A 23,171-nucleotide genomic window follows, 5' to 3' on the forward strand; every position below is an offset into this window, starting at 1 on the left:
AATTGCGGCGCACACTGAATCCCTGTAGGGTGCTGCACAAGCACAAGTCCCAATCCCACCGCTGAACACCAATGTTAGAACTGGGGTCACCAATTCCGATGTGGTAGCTTGGCGCGAGGTAGGAAGGCACCCGGAGGCAATGTGTAAAGCGGTTGTGCAGCACTCACTCTCCCGGACTCAGTCATGCGCACGCAATGAAGGACACCACACCAGGTTGTTTGGTAAAAACAAGAATCTTTATCTAAGGCAAGACTTGGCGCATCAATTCATTTCCGGGTTAATGAAGGTAACTCAAGATAGCAGTCAATTCATTTGAGTAACTAAACAGATATTCGCAGGGCAACCATTAATTCATTCGGGTAAATGGAACAGGGCCTTGCAGGGCAACAATTAATTCCTTCCTGTAAATAAAGCAATGCAGTTCGGTACAACAGTTAATTCATTCCTGTGAATCAAGCAGTGCATTTCAATACAACAATTAATTCATTACTGTGAATCAAGCAGTGCATTTCAATATAACAATTAATTCATTCCTGGGAATCAAGGGGATAATCTCATGCCCACAAATAATTCAGGCATGCCAAGACTTCATTTCACGCTCCTGGCAGAGTCACAAACAGTCCTCTCACTTGGGCCCCAGAGGTCAGAGTCTCCGGTGAGTGTGGACCCACCCCATACTCAGTACACTCGGGGCAGTCCTACGCTCACTCTACCCCCAACGGCTTGGCAGGGGGGCTCAGAGGGGGCCTTCCGGGCCCGGTTGCAGTTCCCGGAGGGGAGGGACGTATGCGGGGCTGCCTCCCTGGATGATGGGACCTCCTGGGCAGCCCCCGCAATCTCCCTCAGACACTCCACCCTCCCCCCCCAGGGGGTATTACCTCGTCGGTGAGGCTTCAATCTAGGCGGGAGCCCGCACAGGCAAAGCAGGCTCCCCGCGACTCTTACTCAAGGCGGGGGCGAGGGCCCCAGGGGTGTCGGGGCCGATCTCCGCCCCGTGGCGTACTCTTCGTCCCGGGATCACCCCGGGCGTGGGTCTCACAGGCCACACCCGCAGCGGCCAATCCCGGCGCGGCTCACTGGAGGGTGCGGCGACTTTGCCCAATAGGTAAGCGGCACTGGCAGGGGCGTGGCTGGTGACGCGGCCGGCACCCCCGTCACGTGAGATGGGCCGCGCTGGCTTTGCTGATTGGTTGAAGGCTTCCTCAATACCGCGGCGGCCCTCTACAGGCTTTGGGGGCCGCGGCGGTGATGGCACAACAGGCGGTCGCGGTGGTGGCAAGCACCCGGGCCGCGGCGGTGATGGCGGACACAGCGTTTCTCCTCACATGGAGCAGGGGCCGCGGCAGTGACTTGGGCAGCTAGCGCCTCCATGAGCCCGGCGCTAGACCTAGGTACCGGGGTGGTGGCGGTGAATTCTAGCAAGGAGCGCTCGCACCAACTCAGCGCCAGGGCGCAGGTACCTGGGCAGCGGCGGTGACTGGAGGGCTTACAGCATTTAGAGGGTACAGTGCCTAGAGGCACAGCGCTTAGAGGCACAGCGCTTAGAGGTTCAGCGCATAGAGGCACAGCGCTTAGAGGTTCAGCGCTTAGAGGCACAGCAGCAGTTCAACGATGGGCAGAGAAGCAGCGCTGAGAGGTAACCCAGTGCCCAACAGCACAGGCAAATTACTTCCCCGGGGCACAGTTCTGGCAGCACCGCGCTAAGTGGACACAGCGCTTTACCTGGAGTTCCTGTAGGGCTCACAGCGACAGTCCCTGTCCTCAGGGCACACTTATTTTAGGGGGGGAAAGAAGATGGCAGGTCCCCCTGGCAGGTTTAGGATGGGGAGAAGGGGGTTGAGTTGGCAGGCATCAGAGGCTGGGCGGGTCCCTGCAGCACACTGGAGATGGTCCCCTGGGTTGCCCCCTCACCAGGCAAGATCAGCAGGCAGGCAGAGTCCCTCATCTAACTTGGGAACAGCAGGGCCTAGACTCAGTCAGTCCCAGTAGTGTAGGTTTCTCTCCTAGGCCCAACCGCCTACGCTCCGGCAGAGGTTCCCCCAGGTCCAGTGGTGCCCCAACTGACTAGTCAGGTTTCCCTTCTTTCCTCTTATACTCCCAGGTCAGGTGACCCTCCTGCAAAGGCGACAAAGCATAATCCCTCCCAGGGCTGGAAGGTTCCAGGAGCTTTCACATAACTGTCTATGGGGCAAAAAGGCGGGATGGTAAAGATACTGTATCAAGATGTCCCAGCCTGTTCCTAACCACTAGTGTGTATATGCAATGGCCACTCCGCAGTAGCAGGGGCCTGCGGCAGCCATGTTGTTAGGAGAGAGCACCTGCACCTCAGCACCGTTTAGCAGTGGTAAGGCACCCAGAGACCTAGGGCCAACAAAAAGCTGGCGGTAAAAATGAGGCGACAAGGGCAAAAAAAAAAACTGGGTAGACCACCCTAGGGCTGACAGGTCTAACAAGCTAGAACAGCCAAGTTTTCAAATCTTTTTGGAACTTAACTTCTGTTCCATTTGCATAGTTGCTCGGACTTTGCTGATTCCAGGCCGAAAGGGCCAGAAAGCAGAAAGCTCCACTGCCCAGTCTGGTGGTGCAGAAGCGGGGAATAGTCAAGAGAACCTTTTCGCTTGATTCAAGTGTTCTTGCAGGACGGTAGTAACTCATTTTTTCCTTTGGATAGAAGGGGGAATCCCCTATCAGATCCTTATGAGTAAGGCAGCAGGTCTTAAAAATGATGCGCTTTATGGCCAGAAACCTGTGCAAAGATCTCAGAATAAGGTCCGACGGGGAATCTGTTGGCAAATTGCTGACCAGGCGGTGGCTGTATTCTGCACTACCTGGAGATTAGCCAATAAGGTGTCTTTAGTGGCCATAAGCAAGGCATTACCATAGCCAAGTTGGCTTAAAAGCAGGGCTCAAACTAATGGATGGTAGCCAGGGGAAAGCTTTATGCAGCAGCCGCATGATAGAAAAGCAAGCACCGCAGATTGCAGAAATATGATCTTTCATGAACAATTCCTGATCTAATTTGACTCCACCACTAAGGGGACCAAAGATCCTGGGCTTTGCCAAACTGCAATATTTTTGTCTCATTGTTATTCAGTTGCAGACAGTGTGCCATCATCCAGGTTTCAATCTTTCTCATACAGTCCATGAAACAGAGCTTAACTCTGCGATAATCTTGTCCAAATGAGATAACCAACTGATGAATCTCTGATGTCAAACTCTTGATCCACCCGTCTCATATAGAGGCGTAGACCTTAAATACTCTGTCAACAGAGCTAGGTTTGCTTTGTCAATCGAATACTGTCTTTGACAGAATAGGGTCCATTGGTGGATGGCCATTACACTGACTGCTCTATCTTTTTATCCTGTCTTCTACTATAAAATACGTGATGGTGAGGGACAGGGAAAAACTATTCACCTCTGCTCCCTGGGAGAAACCTCCCAGGTTGCAGTTGCCATTTGTTTTTCATTTTTCAGAAACAAACTCCCGCTTTAGGAGTTTGTTTTTTGAAAAACAAATAAAATACAGAGTTTGATGGGCAACCATAAAAACACAATGGTGACCATCTACCAAACTTTTAGTACATTGAAACTGCCATGATGACGTTTCCTTTTAATTTACACAGATTAGCACTGGGTAATGTCCTTCAGCATCCCTACTGACACTACTCTGTCCGTCAAACCCTAAATCAAGTCCTTAGTACTGGATTTACTGTAGTGACAAAATCACATATTTAGTACTCAGAGGAAATCTTCCCTAATACCAACAGTACAAGAATATGTTTTCTGTTACTTTTTTATTGTTTTTCTAAAAATAGCTGATAGTAGGTAGGATTTTAACTTTTGACCCAGATGCAACCCAAAGACATAGAGTCTTAGTTAGAGATCAGTGGATGTGGACCATCCACCAAAAGTTGTAAATTCCCATCTACCATGCTAAGCAACGTCAGTGGCATTTCTAAAAATTGTGGATGTGATAACCACACTTTTTGGCTGATACTCCTTTGCACCAAATTCTGAATAAAGCCTATAAACATTACATTAACTTCAAATTCAATAAAGAATCTCAAAAGAAAGTTGTGGACTTGTGATCAGGAATGAGCTATATTTGCAAGATGTTCACAATCACCTGCCACTCCTGGATTATCTAGTCATGTCTATATGGCAAGGAGAAGATACGATATAGAAACTCATTACTTGACAATCCTGCAATATGAATTGCTAACCTTGCAAGAGTTTGCATCGTCTAAGACAGCATGAGTAGTGGGATAGCTTAAGATCAAAATGTACAGTGCCATCATTCTAGGCAACCAGCTGAGTAAATGAAACACTTTTTCTAACTATTTGAGTAATTATTGTTTTAAAATGTCTTGGTGGAACATATTATGAGAGGATATCTTATTAAACATTTGGTAGAATTAAGACATCCACCACGATACATTTACTAACATATTATGAATTATCACAGACACAAAATGCTAGTGCATCATTATTCATACTAAGGAACACATTAAACAATGCTTTAATATACAATTGACCCAATTGTTTTCAGTTTCAAAGCACTCCCTTAGTGGTGGTTTGGTGCAGAGCAACCATGATGTGCTGGCAGAAACTAGCATCATCTTTCACACAAGTGCACTGAACACTGGAAGCCTACCTTTAGACTTGATGAGAAGAGTGGGGTGGTACAAAGTGAGATACTTATAAACCTATAAAATCTGCTTCTCCAGCTGATCTATCTATCCATGAATACTATAGGACACATTTTAATGCAGTCACAGTTGAGGTACTAGTTTTCAATGGATAAACGTAGCAGTATTAACCACCACTACAAGCCCAGACCAGCAGTGCCATTGGTCATCCTCCACTGATTCAGTTTGGTAAGATATATGGGGCCAGATGTACGACTGGGGTCAGCAGACCACCATGTCTGTGTCTGCTTTTTCAATAAACTGTTTTTTTTAATGCATCCCGTTTTCCTTAAAGAAATTGGTCACAGGGATTGGTCACAAGGCTCCCTGTGACCAATTCCTGCCTTAAAAAATATTTTCGCACCCATTAACAAAGGTTGGAGACCCTTTCCCGTTTGCGAATGGTTTACCACCCTTTTGAAAAGGGTGGTAAACTGCGAGTGTTTTGCGACCGCAAATGTGCTCGCAAAACAATGGTACATGCCATTTGCACTCGCTATTAGGAAGGGACGCCCTTGGTATGCCCCTTCCTAATAGTGAGTCGTAAACCATATTTTGCGAGTCACTAATAGGTTAGCAACTCGCACAATATGGTTTGTACATGGGGCTGACCATTTTTGCGGTCGCAAACGGGCCGAATACCCGTTTGCGACTGCAAAAAACGGGTGTACATCCGCCCCCATTACCATGGTACAATGTCCAAGCAGGGAATCTAGTTTATATTATAAAGAACTCCTTAGATTTGCTGATGAGTTTACTGCACACATTATTAGTTCATTTTGTGTTAAAATCACGTGAAAGAGGCAATTTATTTTTACAAAGGAAAAAACAAAACAAACATAGTTTAGGGTAAAGGATTGTCCTTCTGTGCAGCTTAAAAAGAATGGTCTGGTAGAAAGAATAGGATCTTCATCTGTTCTTGAGCAGTCCTGTGATAATTTGTATTTTTCATTGACCCTGACAGACTTTGATTCATGTTTTATTTCACCTATATTTACATTTCAGGTCAGACGTGTCCAGAAGGAAAAATACACTACGACTGCAGATATCCTGTACCCGGCTTACCTTCTGCAGGTGTAAACTGTGAAGTGACCTGTGCAAATCTTGCAATGAACTTCACATGTGTTCCACCACCTCCATGCGCAAGTGGTTGTGTTTGCCCTCCAGGGTAAGATTTCGGCTGTTTTTTCCGTTTCATTTCTTCATACTAATTATAGTCAGACCCACACAAATTAGTCATCAACGAAATAGAGTGTTGTAGGCTTTACATTTTCTCTGAACTATTCCAGGGGTCTGGTAGAACATAACACTCGTCTGTTTTTAATTTCACTTGATAAAGACAACAACTAATTAAGAAATATATGAAAACCCACCCACCCACCCAATTTTTCTGAACCATGGCAACATTTCCTTCTCCATCTAGCCAGACTAAGTGCCTCCTCCTCCTCATATTGAACCACTCCACTATCTAGTCACAGCAAACCTCTGTCTTTAGGCAGAGTGGAACAAAGCCCGTAAACAGATTCTACAGATCTATTGATGCATATACTGGCATTTCATGACTGCCTCACCTGCAGGCTATGAGCGTTTGCATAAGACCCCAAATGTGACTTGAACACAAAGCTCTGAGCATAGATTTAAAGTAGAGATATTTAGAATTGGGAATAGGATTTACGCAGCAGACAATTAGTTAGTATAGTAGGTCAGTGCAATTCATAAACGTAGAGAAAGGCGTAGGGAAATGAGTGTTCCAGGAAGCTGACCATACAAAATCTGGAGACAACTCAGAAATTTACAAGTTTGTTTGTATTCATTGTTTTTTTCAGAAAACATTTGCAGGTCATTATGGATGCTGAACAGGCACATACTTTTACTCCACTAAAAATATAGACTAAGGGTTTTATTTAGAGGTCAAAAGGTACTAGACATCTGCCAAAAAGCAGTTGAAGTCCTGTCTGCCCTTTTTGGAGTGCATATAAATCAGTACACTTTAAACAGAGCAGGTGAGAAAAGCGCCAATTTTAAGAGGATGTTCCACATCTACCAAATTCTAAACCAGGCCCTAAACGTCTTCTAAGGGAAGAAAGGGAATGGATACAACTGTTATTACTTGACTACAGCACCCTCATGTTGACCAAATTAAAATAAAACAAGTATCTCCCCCATACTGAATTTTATGACATCAAACTGTTGTTGGATCATTTAAATTTGTATGAGTTAATACAATTAGTTCAGAGCACTTTCTCCATTTCACTTTCCAACAGACACTCTTCACTTTGTGACTACTCCTTTGTATCTCACCCTCAATCCCACACACTTTGCACCTAAAGCTTTAAGACTACGTTTTCTTAGCTGCCCCATATGAATAAAATAGCTTCACATAGTATTTCCTTGATTACACTATAAACCAACTCCTCTCGTCTTGTGATCAGATTTTCTTTGGAGATTTAGGGCCACATGTTTTAAAATTGGAAACTGTGATTCCCTAATTGCGATTTCCTGAGAATTGCAATTAGGTAATCACAATATCCAATGTATGGAATTCCATGAGTTTCAAATACCGATTCATAGTGGGTTGCAAACCGACCTACCTCATTAATATTAATGAGGTAGATCGCAACTTGCGACCCCCTATGAATCACAAAAATCACAGGTATGGTGACCTGCTGGGGTCAGCAGACCACCATTTCTGCGACTGCTTTTAAATAAAGCAATTTTTTTTGTAAAGCAGCCTGTTTTCCTAAAAAACACCGGATGCTTTACAAAAAGAAAAATGAAAACTTCACCTTTCAATTTTTAAGAGCAAGCAGTGGTCCGTTTTATCTTCAAGATAAAAACTGCAAATTGCATGTGAGGTGAATTAATAAGGAGATCTTGTCAGAGCATGTCTAGATGTATGCACCTAAAGGTGTGTGCATCTGCTCAAATGTCTTTGCTCTAAAGAGGACATGGTCACTGATTGACCTGCCTTAGTAAGAGAGGATCTCTAATTCCCACAGAGATGTGCTTTTATTGTTCAGGGGCAGGGATCTATCTCAGGTTGGATACGACACAAAGGGGTCGATTCCGATTTCGGCTTTAAAATGTGTTTCCTGACACGGACCCGTCCTATTTTCCGACCGAACGATACACACGCCTTCCAAATGGCTGAGTATGATGCGATGCTTGAAATTTACAACCGACTTGGCCGGAAAAAAACCATTTACGGCTGAGTTGGCAGGAAAGGAGCCTGACGTGATAGACTTGTACGCGCAAGATTCGAGCAACCCGACCCAACAGACACGTACTCGAACGACTCCATGTATCCAAACATTAACACGACACGACAGACTCGGACACGAACGATGCCACATAGTCCAGTATTAACACAACCCAATAGACACGTACGCAAACGATTCCACACAGCCAAGCACATACCCGATGCGACAGACTCGGACGTGAACGACTCCATGTAGCCAAGCATTAACACGACACGACAGACTTGAATGCGAACGATGCCATATAGTCCAGCATTAACACAACCCAATATACATGTACGTGAACGATTCTACACAGCCAAGCACATACGCGACGCGACAGACACGTGCGCGAACGACTCCATGTAGCCAAGCATTAACACGACACGACAGACTCGGACGCGAACAATGCCACATAGTCCAGCATGAACACAACCCAATAGACACGTACGCGAACGATTCTTCACAGCCAAGCACATACACGACGCGACAGACGCGTACGCGAACGATGCCACATAGCCTAGTATGAATGGAACAGACTTGGACAAAACAAATAACACAAGAACAAGCATCATGTGCTGTCAAAACAACTTACATAATTTGAAAAAAATAATACAATAGAAACAGAAAAAAGACTACCACTGTCATGTGTTGTGTACTTGCCTGGGGACACTGAGACACACACACATGTTGTGTATGATATGCAGTGAGGGACTGCCTGTCTGTGTTTGTGCATCTGCTCCACTGCATTGGCATGGCTTTTGCGATCCATTGCTTTATGTTGTTTGGGGGTTTTACCCTAGTGTCCCTGCGTCTCCTGGCTCATCAGTCTGGACATTGATCATGTTTGATGTGTTCCATTGCTGCGATGGTATGGGACTTGCTCACCTGACATCTACAGTCTCCACAGGATTCCTTAGTTTGTGTGTCTGTTCGTATAGATTTGTGTGTATGCATCATGGTGCTCACTTGTCGCATTGTCTAATTGTACACTGGAGTACTTATCAGGGATCATGGCCATTGCTTGTCTGCACATGGCAGAGGGTGTTCTTGCAATCTTTGCCTCACCAAATCTATTTTTGTATGTGACACAACCACTACATTGCTTGTGGTGTTCAGACCAGGAATCATGCATGCTGTGTTGGAGATGCTGCTATTTTCATGTCCACACTCACCTTATGGTCACTGTAGTGATGGGGGCTTTAGGACACATTACCACATTGGTCCTAAGATGCTGGATTTTTGAACCCCACTAACAACTTTTGGGCACTGTAGTGATGGGGGGTTTAGACCCCATTACCACATTGGTCCTGAAATGCTGGATTTTTGAACCACACTAACACCTTTTGGGCACTATAGTAATGGGGGTTTAGACCTCATTACCACATTGGTCCCAAGATGCTGGATTTTTTAACCCCACCAACACCTTTTGGGCACTGCAGTGTTGGGGGGTTTAGACCCCATTACTACATTGGTCCCGAGATGCTGGATTTTTGAATCACACTATCACCTTTTGGGCATACATGTGTTGGGAGTCACAATGTATGTTCACTGTCAGGATCAGTGTTGTGAGCATTTTACACACACAGACATTAAATCTTGCAAAGATGGTGGGGGGATTGCTTACTCCTCCTATATGTGTGAATCTTGGTGGTGCTAGGCAACCAGCCCCCTATGAGTGGGGTTGGTAATAGTGATGGGCATCCAGCCTCCTATGCGTGGGGGTACTGGTGGTGATGGGCATTGTGTCCCCTATGAGTAGGGGGTACTGGTGGTGATGGGCATACAGACCCCTATGGTTAGGATATGCTAGTAGTGATAGGCATCCACCCCCCTATGGGGTGGATAATGCTGGGAGTGATAGGGATCCACCCCTCTATGTGGTGGACACTGCTGGGAGTGATAGGCATCCACCCCCTATGGGGTGGACACTGCTGGGAGTGATAGGCATCCACCCCCCTATGGGGTGGACAATGCTGGGAGTGATAGGCATCCACCCCCTATGGGGTGGACACTGCTGGGAGTGATAGGCATCCACCCCCCATGGGGTGGACAATGCTGGGAGTGATAGGCATCCGCCCCCCTATGGTGGGGTTTCCTTTCGTGTCATTTTGGTGTGTGGCAGGTGTCTGACTTACCTTCTGCGTCGTACGCGTCGGTAACAGTAGGCATACAGTATAGGGAAGACATGCGCGATTGGATACATGGCAGCTCCGTCTCATTCCTGTTGATCGTGTTCTGGCGCAAATTGGAGCTTTAATATGCCTCATCCGAATGCTGTGACGTGCTGGAAGTGGCGCCCTGCACGACGCGTAGTTAAGACGCATCGCACTTGCGTGTCCGGAAACTGATTGGGAAAACCCTCCGTACGAATCGATTTCCATGTTTCCTGAGCCTGTCTGGTCGAGAAATAGAGCACGAATTGGATCGGACAATTCGGTCGGAAATTTACCTGTAATACGCATCGTAGTTGCTCACTTGTAGAAAAAAGCTCTGGATACGAGTCGGTCGTAAGGTAAGCCTACGAATAGCATTGGGAAGGCATTTTTAGCGACATCGTAATCAGGCCCTAAGTGTACAGTACAAGCAGAAATCATTTCTTACCCACCCCTTCATGAAGTATAGGTCCATTACTGGTGCTGTAGGAGCCAATTTAGGGGAAGCGCCAATTGTATGCTGACAAGAGGGAAGAACAGAACAGACGGGTCAGGTTTGACAGGGAAACACACAGGCAGCCTGAAGAGACCTTTGAGATAATAATAATAATGGCAATATAACTTTGGTATTTATTGTACATGGTGGAGAGATTATGGGTGGGTGTAGCTTGCGTAATTTCAGGGAGCGTAATTCCGCAAATTACCTAAAAATGAAGCGAAATTATGCATAATTATTAGAGTTTCATCGCGCACTGAAAAAAAAAGCTAAACAGTCCATTTGGGTCAAAATTCAACTTGAAAATGTAGTTTTTAGTTGATTTGCTCATGTTCAAAACACTTCCACTCATGTTTGGATTTGTAGTTTTCTATGTAAAAAAAAGATGCACTTGAGTAAACAAATCTACCTGGAATATTTGTTGACCTCCCACATTAAAAGAACTGGCACTCGTGTTCAAAACAATGCTGTTAGTGTTCAAATTTGTAGTGTCATTATCAAAAAATACCCAAATAGTCCACTTGTGAAAATCACCCCCACAATTACACGATGTGGAGTAATGGAGTAATTGTGGTAATTTCTCTTAGATTATGTAAAAAATGAACCAAAATCACACCAGCATAATTAACATTTTGCATAGGTCGAGGGGAGATCTGTGTTATATCAGGTTCACAGTTTTGACTCATCATAAAATAGCACAGAGGGTTAGTATCCCTGCTGCAAAGCACATCTAATTTCCTCCTATCTAAACCCCTCCTGGACCAGCTTTCTCTCATTCACTAGCGCCAAGATGCTCCCTTCGGAGCGAACGTCGCGCTCTATAAATACCCCACAAATATCACAAATATCACATCATACAACATGTAGATCGCATATTTGTATTTTATGTTGATGGACCATTGGGTTAATTCTTTTGTCACAGAGATCCTTTTATTACTTGCAGTTCATATGTTACTGAATGCAAACTGCAAGGCAGGATGAGAATCTTATTGTTTTTTCTGAATCTTTCATTATTTTAAGGGTCCTTTGGGTAGTAATAAACTCTTATTAATAGAAGCAACCCCAACCCTGTGTTACTTTTCAAATCTTGAGTTTGTGTTTCTCCAGACATAGCCCTTTTAACATAAAATGCTTCCAGTATGGATGACATATGACTTCTGCACCATGTGGACCTCATTGTCTTATGTCTCTGTGTAATATGTTTGTGATGTAAAGTGGTCTGACACCCTACATTAGGTTGAGTAGCACTATAAAATAAATTAAGTATATGTGGGAAAAGGAGCTATAGAGGGAGGTAGTGAGGGAATCCACAGAGAAGGAGGTAATGAGATTAGTGGATGCCATCTAAGTTTGTCACACTCAGTTCCACCAACACTAGTATACCCAAAAATCTACTCCTTTCAGATGGGTAGGTGTTGAAAAATGTTTCCCTTAAATGTAAAATGTAGATTATGGGTGCTTTAAAACGATCCTCAGCATTGGGGGAATAATCCACAGCAGACCTCTGTCCATGTACCTGTTAGTGTCCTAGTATCCAGAGAAAATGCACACACCAAAAACATACTATGGGGTGCAGGGCATTCCTGTAAGTCCAAGCCAATTTGCCCTCTTAATGCAGATTTCGTTTTGAAAAAATGAAGACCATCAAGCAGCCTTGGCTTATATTCGTGCGAAAGATGCAAGAAAGATTTGCGCTCAGACAGTTAGGATTCATATCTTTTGCCTTTTGACTCCAATTTTCTAAAAACAAAATATTGCTTTCGTTCTCCTCTTTCCACTAGTACACTAAGTTTATATAATATATGCTATGCTATGATAAAATGTATTTTTATTGGACCATCTCATACACAAGTTGATATCTTCGTGATGCTTCCATATAATGAATTTCGAATTGCTTGTAAATTTGATCAGAATAACAACAACAACAAATGCAGCCTAAAGTTCATAAATCAAAACCAAAATTGTTAGGTGTTTGATAGCCATTGCATCGCACTCTATAGCAGTATATGATGAAAACAAATACTTATTTTTATCAGCAAACAATGAGTGAAAGGGAAATGGCTTCTGTCATATGATCTTTACAAAAGTGGAGGAACAAAAAAGATCAATTAAGCATTTCATGAACTATATTTTTACATTAAATTTGTAGACTATTCATGCCAATGAGAAACAAACGTGTTCGGTTTAACTATTAACATGACCTTTGTTTACAAATCGGGATGTGATTCAGGTTCATTGGTCCATGGTCCATTGGTCTATTGTTTTATAGGCCAATCCCTGTGAAGGTCATCAGTGCTCTGTCTCCTTATTAGGGCCAGCTGCTGTGGTGGGATTGCAAAGTTGTTTTAATGTATCCACAACGAATTGTTTTGAGCCGTGGATGGTTATAATAGTAATAATGATTGACTGCTATGTTCACCTAAATCCAGTCAATCCTTTACTCCTGTGGCCTCTGTAACATAATATGGTGGACATTTTGTATCCTGTTATCCCCTATAGGATGTCTCTCTGCCCCTTCCTGTTCCTCTATCTGACAAGGGTTTGTCCCTTATCTCCTGGAATATTGCAAGTGCTTGCTCTAACATTTCAAAGCCTGCCTGACTAGGCAAGACTTTTCTTTTTTTACAGATGGCTTTTATGCTTTTCTTTTTAGCATGCCATCCTCTTGAAAGCCGGCAGAGCAAAGGGCGTTTCGGTCACCTTTGTCTCGGTTAAATCCACTTTCATTCGAACTGAAAAGGTTTGGTTCTCACCACATTTTCTAGTTACTCTTCTCCCTCTCTCCATGGCTCATTTGAGATTTTAAAATTCGTTTTTATTACAATAATTTTTTAGTCATAGTTTAGGCCAAGTAATTGATTAATTAGATGGGTAGGGGATTTTACTATTTTCACTTTGCAAGTTTAGTGGCCAACGTGTTTGTGGTTTTAAGGATAAGAGAAATGATGAAGTAATCCATTTTAAACATTTTGTGTATGGCAAGACCCTAAACAGACTTCTCATGAAATATGATTTATCTTTTTAAATTAAATGTTTCATATGGACAACAATCTAAATCTCACAATTTGTAGGATTTCAAAAGGGAGCACAATAGATTTTATCTTGATTTCAATGCACCTCTGTACTGTTTTGAAATTCTAAGTAACTGTTCTAGTGATCATAGCCCCTTGCTGCTTCCTGGAATATAAACATGAAGCAAGTGGGTCCCGACGTTTTTATCCATTACGGAGAGTTTGGACCTAAAAGTCAATTTTATCAAATTGGTTGTCATGACCTGTGGGCCTCCTAAAACAATAATTAAGTCACATCAGCTAGGGCGTGCTAAGTTAGAAAGAAGCAAGACTTTTCATTATTTGGACATAATATTTAATTTGACACTTTCCTGGGCCCTCTTGTTTTCCTCGAGACATCAATTCAGTAAAACAACAGAGATAGTCTTTAAGTTCGCACACAGGTTACGCCAAAAGTGAAAGACTTAGTAGAAATTCATAAAAGCAAGTGTATACACGTAAGGTCCTATGGAGCAGGCCTTTAGGGGGTTACAGCAACTTAGACATTCTCCTAAGTTCTGAAAAGTGTTTTATTTGCAGATTGTTGTTGGTGCCTAAGAAAATCTCATCTGTTATTTGTCATAAAGAATCAGCCTTTGAAGTAGGGGGGCATCCTGGCCTTCCCCTACATTTGTTTCTGGAAAGTCCTTCCCTTCTCCTACCAAGGCACAAAGAAATCTGGGAAAACAAGAGGCTGGTGTTGGGTTCTTATATGTTCCCTGGAGGAAAGTCCTTTGAAGTGTCAGTGGGGCAGGGAACAGCTCCACACCCAACCATCCATGCAGAATGGTCCATCCTGCCCACACCCTTGTGCTTAACTGTCTAGGAGGAATACACAAACCCCAAAAGCAGAGCCATGCATGGTCATGTAATAAGGAATCCCATAATAGCTAATGGGATTTAACTACTAGGAAATGTAAAACCTAAACCTACATGTCCCACTTTTTAAATACAGTGCACCTTGCCATATGAGCCTTCTGGCCTATCTAAGCGGTGACATAAGTATTTGAAATGAAGGATTAGGCCTTACAAAAAGTTTATTTTCCAGGTTGAAATGGCAGGTTAAAACTGCACTACAGACTGCAGTGGCAGGCCTGAGATATGTATTCAAATGCTTTAGTGGGTGGTACAATGATGCTGTAGGCCCACTAGTAGCATTTAATTTCCAGTCCCAAGTAGTGCAATTTACTAGGGACTTCCAAGTAAATGAAATCTTACAATTTGGTGCAGTCCAATTTTACCGTGTTTTACGTAGTGAGCACACACACTTTACCGGTTAGCAGGGAATAAGGGCAGCAAGTCCTAATACCATCAAAAAAAGGTTCAGCATCATAAGGCAAAGATCCAGGTACAACACCTGACAATAGTAAATATCTGTGGAGTCGTTTGGGGCTCTGACTATATTGATGAATTCTTTATTCACACAGAACTGTGAAACATTTTCCATATTTCATGGTTCCCTGTAAAATGTGGGGTTTTCTGGCATACAAACAAGATATCTACAAATACATATCTATATAGAGAAAGACATAGAAAAATAGATATATTACATACAATTGTATGTAACACTATTTGGTAGCTGTGTTTGTTTTTCTCTGCTGTAGCTGAATAAGACATTGAGACAAATGACTAAAAGCCCTGTTAGAGATGTGTAACTTTGCAACTCTTTCTTTTTTCCTTTTACTCATAAAGAATGGCTGAACATAAAGGGAAATGCTATGTCCCGGATAGTTGCCCATGCACTTGGAAAGACTGGGAATACCTATCAGGGGAAGTGATTTCTACGCCCTGCTATACTTGGTAAGATTGTAATTTTTACTGACAATTGCAAATATCGAATTTGTGGGATGTGATGTTTATATTTTACATGGTATTAATTGCTTCACACACCAAGTGACTAGATGATTATTCTCTGCATCACAATGCCAAAGAAATGGGTCCTGGTGTACTATCCTGCATTATGCGAACATTATGCAATTTCAAAGTTCTGTAAATACCTGTTGCCTCTAAGACTATCTAGTACAGTAACTTTGGAAGTCCCATCACAAGTCACCTGCTCATTTAATTCCAGATCCAGCAGTGCTTGGTGTGGCTATGCAAACTGTAGTTGGACTTATTTTAATAATGAATTGGTACTTATGAATCATGTTGAACTTTCCTATTTAGTATGATCACAAAATTCATCACGGCCATTGAAAATGAGATATAAAATCACTGGTTCAAAAACTTCCTATTTCATAGAAGATTTGAAACTAGATGATTTTTAACTTATCATAAAAATATACAAAAAAGTGATGGATGGAATAATTGAATTAATCTCAGCCACTGGTAATTACTCGGGCCGTATACCAATTCAATGCAGAACACACTCATATTTGGTTAATAAAAGCAACTCTTCAATCCTGTCATTAGTACAAGGTGGTGTCTTAGACTTCCCTAATTTAACTATAACTGTCACTTTAACTGTTGTTTTTTCCAGTGAATATACATATTTAAATGGTGCCGAAGTGATAAGGCAAACAAAAATGCATTTTCTATGGATACACAATCCTATCCATAACTACCCAGTGGTGATTGTCACAGGCCACAGCCAGTAGATAGTTATAGTTAGGACCGAGTTCCCATAGGAAATCTGAAAATTCTATTTTGAATAACTTTGGCGCCGGTTGACGAATCCTCGCAAAATTTTCAAAACTAATGGGGCGCTCCGCTCAGCTCCTACCCTGAAAGTCTTGGGGTGATTCGTCAAGCGGGGGCTGAGAAAAAAGGGGGGTCCCAAAACGCGTTTTCCCCATGCATTTTCCCATAGGACCTTTAGTCGAAGGTGCAGCCCGAACGGCTGAACAGAATTACTTGAAATTTGGCAAAGAGGTAGTCCTCAGGTCAGGGATGTGCCTTTTGCATATATGGTGTCAATCTGTTCAGTAGTTCCTGAGAAAATTGCAGTAAAAGTACATAAATATCTATAAGCGCGCACCGTGTGCGCACCGTGCGCGCACCGTGCACGCAGCCTAAAGTGCGCGATCGTAATTGTGATTGGTGGTTACATGTCAGTGAACATTCGAATCGGTCGAAATCAGGAAGTGTCGTCCGCCATTTTGTGTGTGACAGTGAAAAAGAAAGGTGGAGAACATGAAAAGGGGGCAGGGTACAGAGTTCCTGACCTCCTAGCTTTTGTCAGGGGGTCCCTGAAGGACCCCGAAGTGTGAATTTTTTAAAAATGTTTTTTCAAAAAATTGCGAGGTGTGCGCACCGTGCGCGCACCGTCGCGAGGTGCGCGCATCGTGCGCGCACGGCAGAATAAAACCATTAAAAAAATAGAATTAAAAATCAAATTTAAGTGTTTAGATGTTAGGTGGCTCTAAAAAGAGCAGTTGTGTTAATTGAGGAACAGAGGAACAAAAAAATGAAAAAAATGATTGGGTGCCGCATGTCTGCTGCTGTATCTTGCTCTCTATTAGGGGAATGCTGGTGTCACCATAAGAGAGAGGAGCATTGCACGCATTGCACCGTATATGCACCCTCTTGAACAGAGGGTGTATATCCAGAGGAACAGAAGCAGGTGAAGCTGCCTCCGCAGATGAAATACTCGGCTGAGCTGCCGATGATGTGCTCGGCTGAGCTGCTGCGGATGTGCTCGGCTGAGCTGCTGGAGGGTTGTCTCTAGCAGCTCGAGCATAAGCCACAGGATGTACTCCTTTAACGTGCCTGATCATAGTGAAAATACTAAAAGAGTATTTCTTTTTAGGATCTCCTCTTGATAAGACAACACCACAAATAGTGCTGGTGACTTTCGGAGCATTCACCTTCTTCTGCCCCTCTGGAAATGTAAAAAATTGCCATATAAAAGAGTCTTTCTGTTTCCTCTGTCTCTGTGGCACAAGGGTCTCCTGCTCACTCCCAGAAGATGACTGCTGCTCTGCCATTCTCAAGTACTGGAGTACTGGAAAAGCTGCTCAGCTCCTTCTCCCAGGGAATCAGAAGAAATAATGAGGGGAGTGGGTGTGGTGTTGGAAGTTTCTGGAACTGAAACTACTATAAACCAATGAAAAGTGTTGTTTCTTAATCACATGACCTGAAACTACTATAAACCAATGAAAAGTGTTGTTTCTTAATCACATGACTTGCCGTGCGTGCACGGTGCGCGCACGGAGCACGCGTGCATGCGCGTACGGAGCACGCGCGCATGGAGCACGCACGACGTACGCATGCACATGTGGAGCACGTACGCATGCGCACACGGAGCACGTACCTTAAAATAAATAAATAAATAATTAAAGTGTTTATAAGTTTATAGAAGATATTAACTATGCTGTTCAACTTTATCCAAATAAAAAAAAAAGAGCTGGGCCATTCCATATTACAGGATACAGTCAATCTATAACTATATACATAGGTAGCTTATTGTAAAATAAATATTTAAAAAATATAATAATACATTCATAAATTAGCACGTTATAGTTAGGAATTAGCATTTAAAAAACCTTGCAAATTCACTGAAAAAAACATAGGTTTCAAACACGTTATAGTTAGGAATTAGCATTTAAAAAACCTTGCAAATTCACTGAAAAAACCATAGGTTTCACACACGTTATAGTTAGGAATTAGCATTTAAAAAAACGTGCAAATTCACTGAAAAAAACCATAGGTTTCACACACGTTATAGTTAGGAATTAGCATTTAAAAAACCTTGCAAATTCACTGAAAAAACCATAGGTTTCACACATGTTATAGTTAGCTGGACATTTCACTCGTACAAAACCATTGAAATTCCCCCGTTATAGTTAGTTCAGCTAACTATAACTTGCGCGCCCACAATACACTGCTGATGACGTCACATATTACATCACTCATGACATGGTCAGTGACATCACTCATGACATCACTGATGACATCACTGATGACATCACTGATGACTTCATCCATTGAGTTTGTGTTTCTGAACAATTTTAATATGTTTAATATATATAGGGAAAGGCCTGTTGAAGAATAAGTGGGTGTACAAGTGTGTAAATGGATGATTTTCTGTGGTGCGTAACTGACTCTATAAGTGAGTCATTAAATGTATCTTACTGCAGACTAGTGACTAAACTGTGTAAATGTCTGTATGTGTCTGTATGTTGGTGTATAAGTGGCTGCATGGTTTTGTAAATAGCTATATGAGTGTCTATATGGGTTATTGATCTATCTGTATGGGTTCCTGAGTGTTTGTGTGGGTAGGGTGTGTGTGACTCTATGCATAGATGTGTGAGTGGGTGATTCTATGGGTGCATGGTTTTAAGAGTGCATCTGTGATGGACTGTATGGTTGAGTGAGTGTATGTATGGGTGTGTTAGGGATTGAATGTATATCTCAGTGGTACATTTGTGAATAACTACATATGTGAAAGGCAGTATATATGCATGTAAGAGTATATAAGTGGGTAGATGTGAGAGTGTGTGATTGTGAGAGTGACTGTATGGATGAGTGTGTGCTTGTATCAATGATTCTATAAGAGCGTAAGAATGTGGTACTATTTTTATGAGTAAGTGAACTTGAGTGTGTATAACCGCATAGGTGAGTAAATGGGAGTGTGATTATTTGCATGACTGACTAGGTGTGAGAGTACCTCTATGGATGATTGGTGGTGTGTGAGTGTCTATATAGGTGTATAAATGCATATGATAGTCTTGTATGGAGTGACTGTAAGTATGAGTGACTGTACAGGTGAATGAGTGGAGGTGTATATAGACCTAAGAGTTAATAAGTGGGTATGTAGTTATTGGTATTGGAGTATGTATGGTTTTGAGAATGGAACTCTGAAATTTTGAGTCGGTGTACCAAAGGTTATATTAGGGTGTGAGAAGATGTGGTAATTTATCACATGGATGACGTCATCAGTGATGTCATCAGTGATGTCATTTGAGATGTCATCAGTGATGTCATGAGTGATGTCACTGACCATGTCATGAGTGATGTAATATGTGACGTCATCAGCAGTGGATTGCGGGCGCGCGAGTTATAGTTAGCTGAACTAACTATAATGGGGGAATTTCAATGGTTTTGTACGAGTGAAATGTCCAGCTAACTATAACATGTGTGAAACCTATGGTTTTTTCAGTGAATTTGCAAGGTTTTTTAAATGCTAATTCCTAACTATAACGTGTGTGAAACCTATGTTTTTTTCAGTGAATTTGCAAGGTTTTTTAAATGCTAATTCCTAACTATAACGTGTGTGAAACCGATGGTTTGTTCAGTGAATATATATATATATATCAACAAATCCGTAACATCTCTGCTTTCCTGCTATTCACGGACACGGACCACAGGTATAATGTCGTTTTCTTTATTTCATTGATGCCGCCATAACGCGTTTCAACTCATCCGAGTCTTGATCACATATATGTGTGTGTTCCCAAGTTTGCCCTCAAGCAGAGAGATGCACTCTCCGCAGATAAACTTTAAAAGTTTTTTAATTTTCCAAGCTGAAACCAGCATTTGCATCAAGATGAAACTCCTGCCTGACGCGTTTCGGACCTCCTGGTCCTTGTTCACAGGCTCGAGTTAGACTTTGTACCATCATTGAAGCTGCACTTCTTGTCTGCATGCTAATTAGTTGTATTGCCCGCTTGTGGGCCTCACAGGCGAGTGACTCTTTATGCATGGTAGGAATCGTAGAGCCACATTCCATGCAAACCCTCCAGTGGGAATGCATTGTCTAACTCAGTATTTTAATAACCAAAACCCTCCAGTGGGCTTGGAAAATTATAGAACTTTTAAAGTTCATCTGAGGAGAGTGTACGTCTTCATGCTTGGGGTCAAACGTGGGAACAATATATTGCACTTTAGTGTGTGGGACAGTATTGATATTGAGGAGTAGCCAAGAATGTTTTTGTTTTTCTCTTTGTGTGCCTACTAATAATCAGTGAGAAGATCTTCAACTATTTTAATATTTATTGGATTTTGTCTGTAACACTGACTGTAGACTCTGGCCCCTATAATCTGCACGCTTGTGAAAAGAAATAACTGAGGCAGCAATGGTCAATGTTATTGGACATTTAGAATAGATATCTTAAAAGCAGACTTTGATTGATAGTGGACACACCAATGCAATATTTTGAAACGTGTTGCAAGTGGATTTATTTTCATGGCATGAGCAATAAATATATTTAAAAAATGACAAATAAACAGAAACAGTAATAATGTAAAAGATATGAACAATGTAACACTTCTATTGCTTGAGAAGAAAAAGAAAAGTCTGTCCAATTGTAAAATTTTTATACATTATATTCTCATAGTATGTTGTCTGTGTCTATGACAAATGTGAATATCAAGGATCCCCTGTGAAAATTGCTATCACAATTCCTAGGAGAGGGCACAAATGCAAAGGTAAAATAAATTCCTAGGCAATAGACAATAATTCTAGCATGTAAATCTAACATAAAATCAACAGTTATAAAAAACTATGGTTTTTTAAGTGAATATATATATATATAACATTGACAAAGGCGTACTGCCGAAAACCGTCTGTGTGCGCCTCGGATCCAATAAAATTTGGAATACTTCCCCCTCGCGAGTGCTGGTCTTCTGTTTCACGGAGCTTGGATAAATATATATATTCACTGAAAAAACCATAGGTTTCAGACATGTTATAGTTAGGAATTAGCATTTAAAAAACCTTAGAAATTCACTGAAAAAACCATAGGTTTCAGGGGCGTTATAGTTAGCTGGACATTTCACTCGTACAACACCATTGAAATTCACCCGTTATAGTTAGTTCAGCTAACTATAACTCGCACCCCCGCAATGCACTGCTGATGACGTCACATATTACATCACTCATGACATGGTCAGTGACATAACTCATGACATCACTGATGACATCTCAAATGACATTACTGATGACATCACTGATGACATCATACACGTGATAATTTCATGCATCTTCTCTCAACCTAATGTAACTTTTGATGCACCCACTCTAAATTACAGCCTGCTATTCTCAAAATCATAGACACTTCAACACCAATGACTTTATACCCACTCACTGATTCTTAGGTCTACACACACATCCACTCACTCACCCGTACACAGTCACTCATACTTACGGTCACTCATTACAGAACTATCATATGCACTCATGCACCTATATAGGCACTCACACACCGCCACTCATCCATAGAGGTACTTACACACCTAGTCAGTCATGCAAATAATGAATCACACTCCCATTTACTCACCTATACAGTTATACACACACACCAGCTCACTTACTCATACAAATACTAGCACATTCTTACGCTCTTATACAATCACTGATACAAGCACACCCTCATCCATACAGCCACTCTCACTATCCCACACTCTCACTTATAGCCATTTAAATACTCTAACACACATATATACTGCATTTCACATATGTAGTTACTCACATATGTACCACTGAGATATGCATTCACTCACTAACACACCCATACACACACACTCACCCACCCATCCAGTCCCTCACAGATGCACTCTTGAAATCATGCACCCAATGAATCACCCACTCACACATCTATGCACAGAGTCACATACACCCCACCCACACAAATACTCAGGCATCCATACATATATTCAGACAACCAATCAATAACACATATAGACACTCATCTAGCTATTCACAAACCCATGCAGCCGCTTGCACACCAACAGACAGACGGATACAGACATTCACACATTTTAGTCACTAACCCATGAATTCAGTAAGATACGTTTAATCACTCACTTATAGAGTCAGTCACGCACCTACTAAATCATCCATTCAGACACTTATACACCCACTCATTCTTCAATACGCCTTTCCCTATATATATTAAACATATTTAAACTTTACAGAAACACCCAGTCACTGGATGATGTCATCAGTGATGTCATTTGAGATGTCATCAGTGATGTCATTTGAGATGTCATCAGTGATGTCATCAGTGATGTCACTGACCATGTCATGAGTGATGTAATATGTGACGTCATCAGCAGTGCATTGCGGGGGCGCGAGTTATAGTTAGCTGAACTAACTATAAACGGGGAATTTCTATGGTTTTGTATGAGTGAAATGTCCAAATAATTATAACGCTCCTGAAAACCTATGGTTTTTTCAGTGAATATATATATATATATATATATATATATATATATATATATATATATATATATATATATATATATTCTAGGAGCTACTTTCCATAGGAAAAGCGTTTTTTGATTTACCAATATCTTTGTTGGGGTTTGACAAATCTCCGCGAAATTTGTAAAACTAATGGGGCGCTCCGGTCAGCTCCTGTCTTGAAAGTTTCAGGATGATTCATCATGCAGGGGCTGAGAAAAAAGGGGGTCCCAAAATGCGTTTTCTCAGTGTTAATTTCCATAGGAAACTTTTGTTGCGGCTACAGCCCGAACTGCTGAACGGAATTACACCAAATTTGGCAGAGAGTTAGCTCTTGGTCCAGAGTACACTATTTGCTTTAAATGGTGTAAATCTGTTCTGTAGTTCCTGAGAAATTCATAAAATGAAAGTATCGATATCG

General features: G+C 42.1%; 1 protein-coding gene across 1 annotated transcript in view; it reads left to right on the plus strand.

The window, feature by feature from the left end:
* The window catches only part of OTOGL (otogelin like), a 939,358-nt gene that overhangs the window by 230,064 nt on the left and 686,123 nt on the right, over window positions 1-23,171 (plus strand). Inside the window, exons 24-25 of the mRNA XM_085653920.1 lie at window positions 5,694-5,856; window positions 15,319-15,426. Coding sequence (XP_085510046.1) covers window positions 5,694-5,856; window positions 15,319-15,426 — 271 coding nt within the window. The remainder of the gene's footprint in view (window positions 1-5,693; window positions 5,857-15,318; window positions 15,427-23,171) is intronic.

Source organism: Triturus cristatus, chromosome 4_1, assembly GCF_964204655.1.
Source record: "Triturus cristatus chromosome 4_1, aTriCri1.1, whole genome shotgun sequence".
In the NCBI taxonomy this organism is placed as follows: domain Eukaryota; kingdom Metazoa; phylum Chordata; class Amphibia; order Caudata; family Salamandridae; genus Triturus; species Triturus cristatus.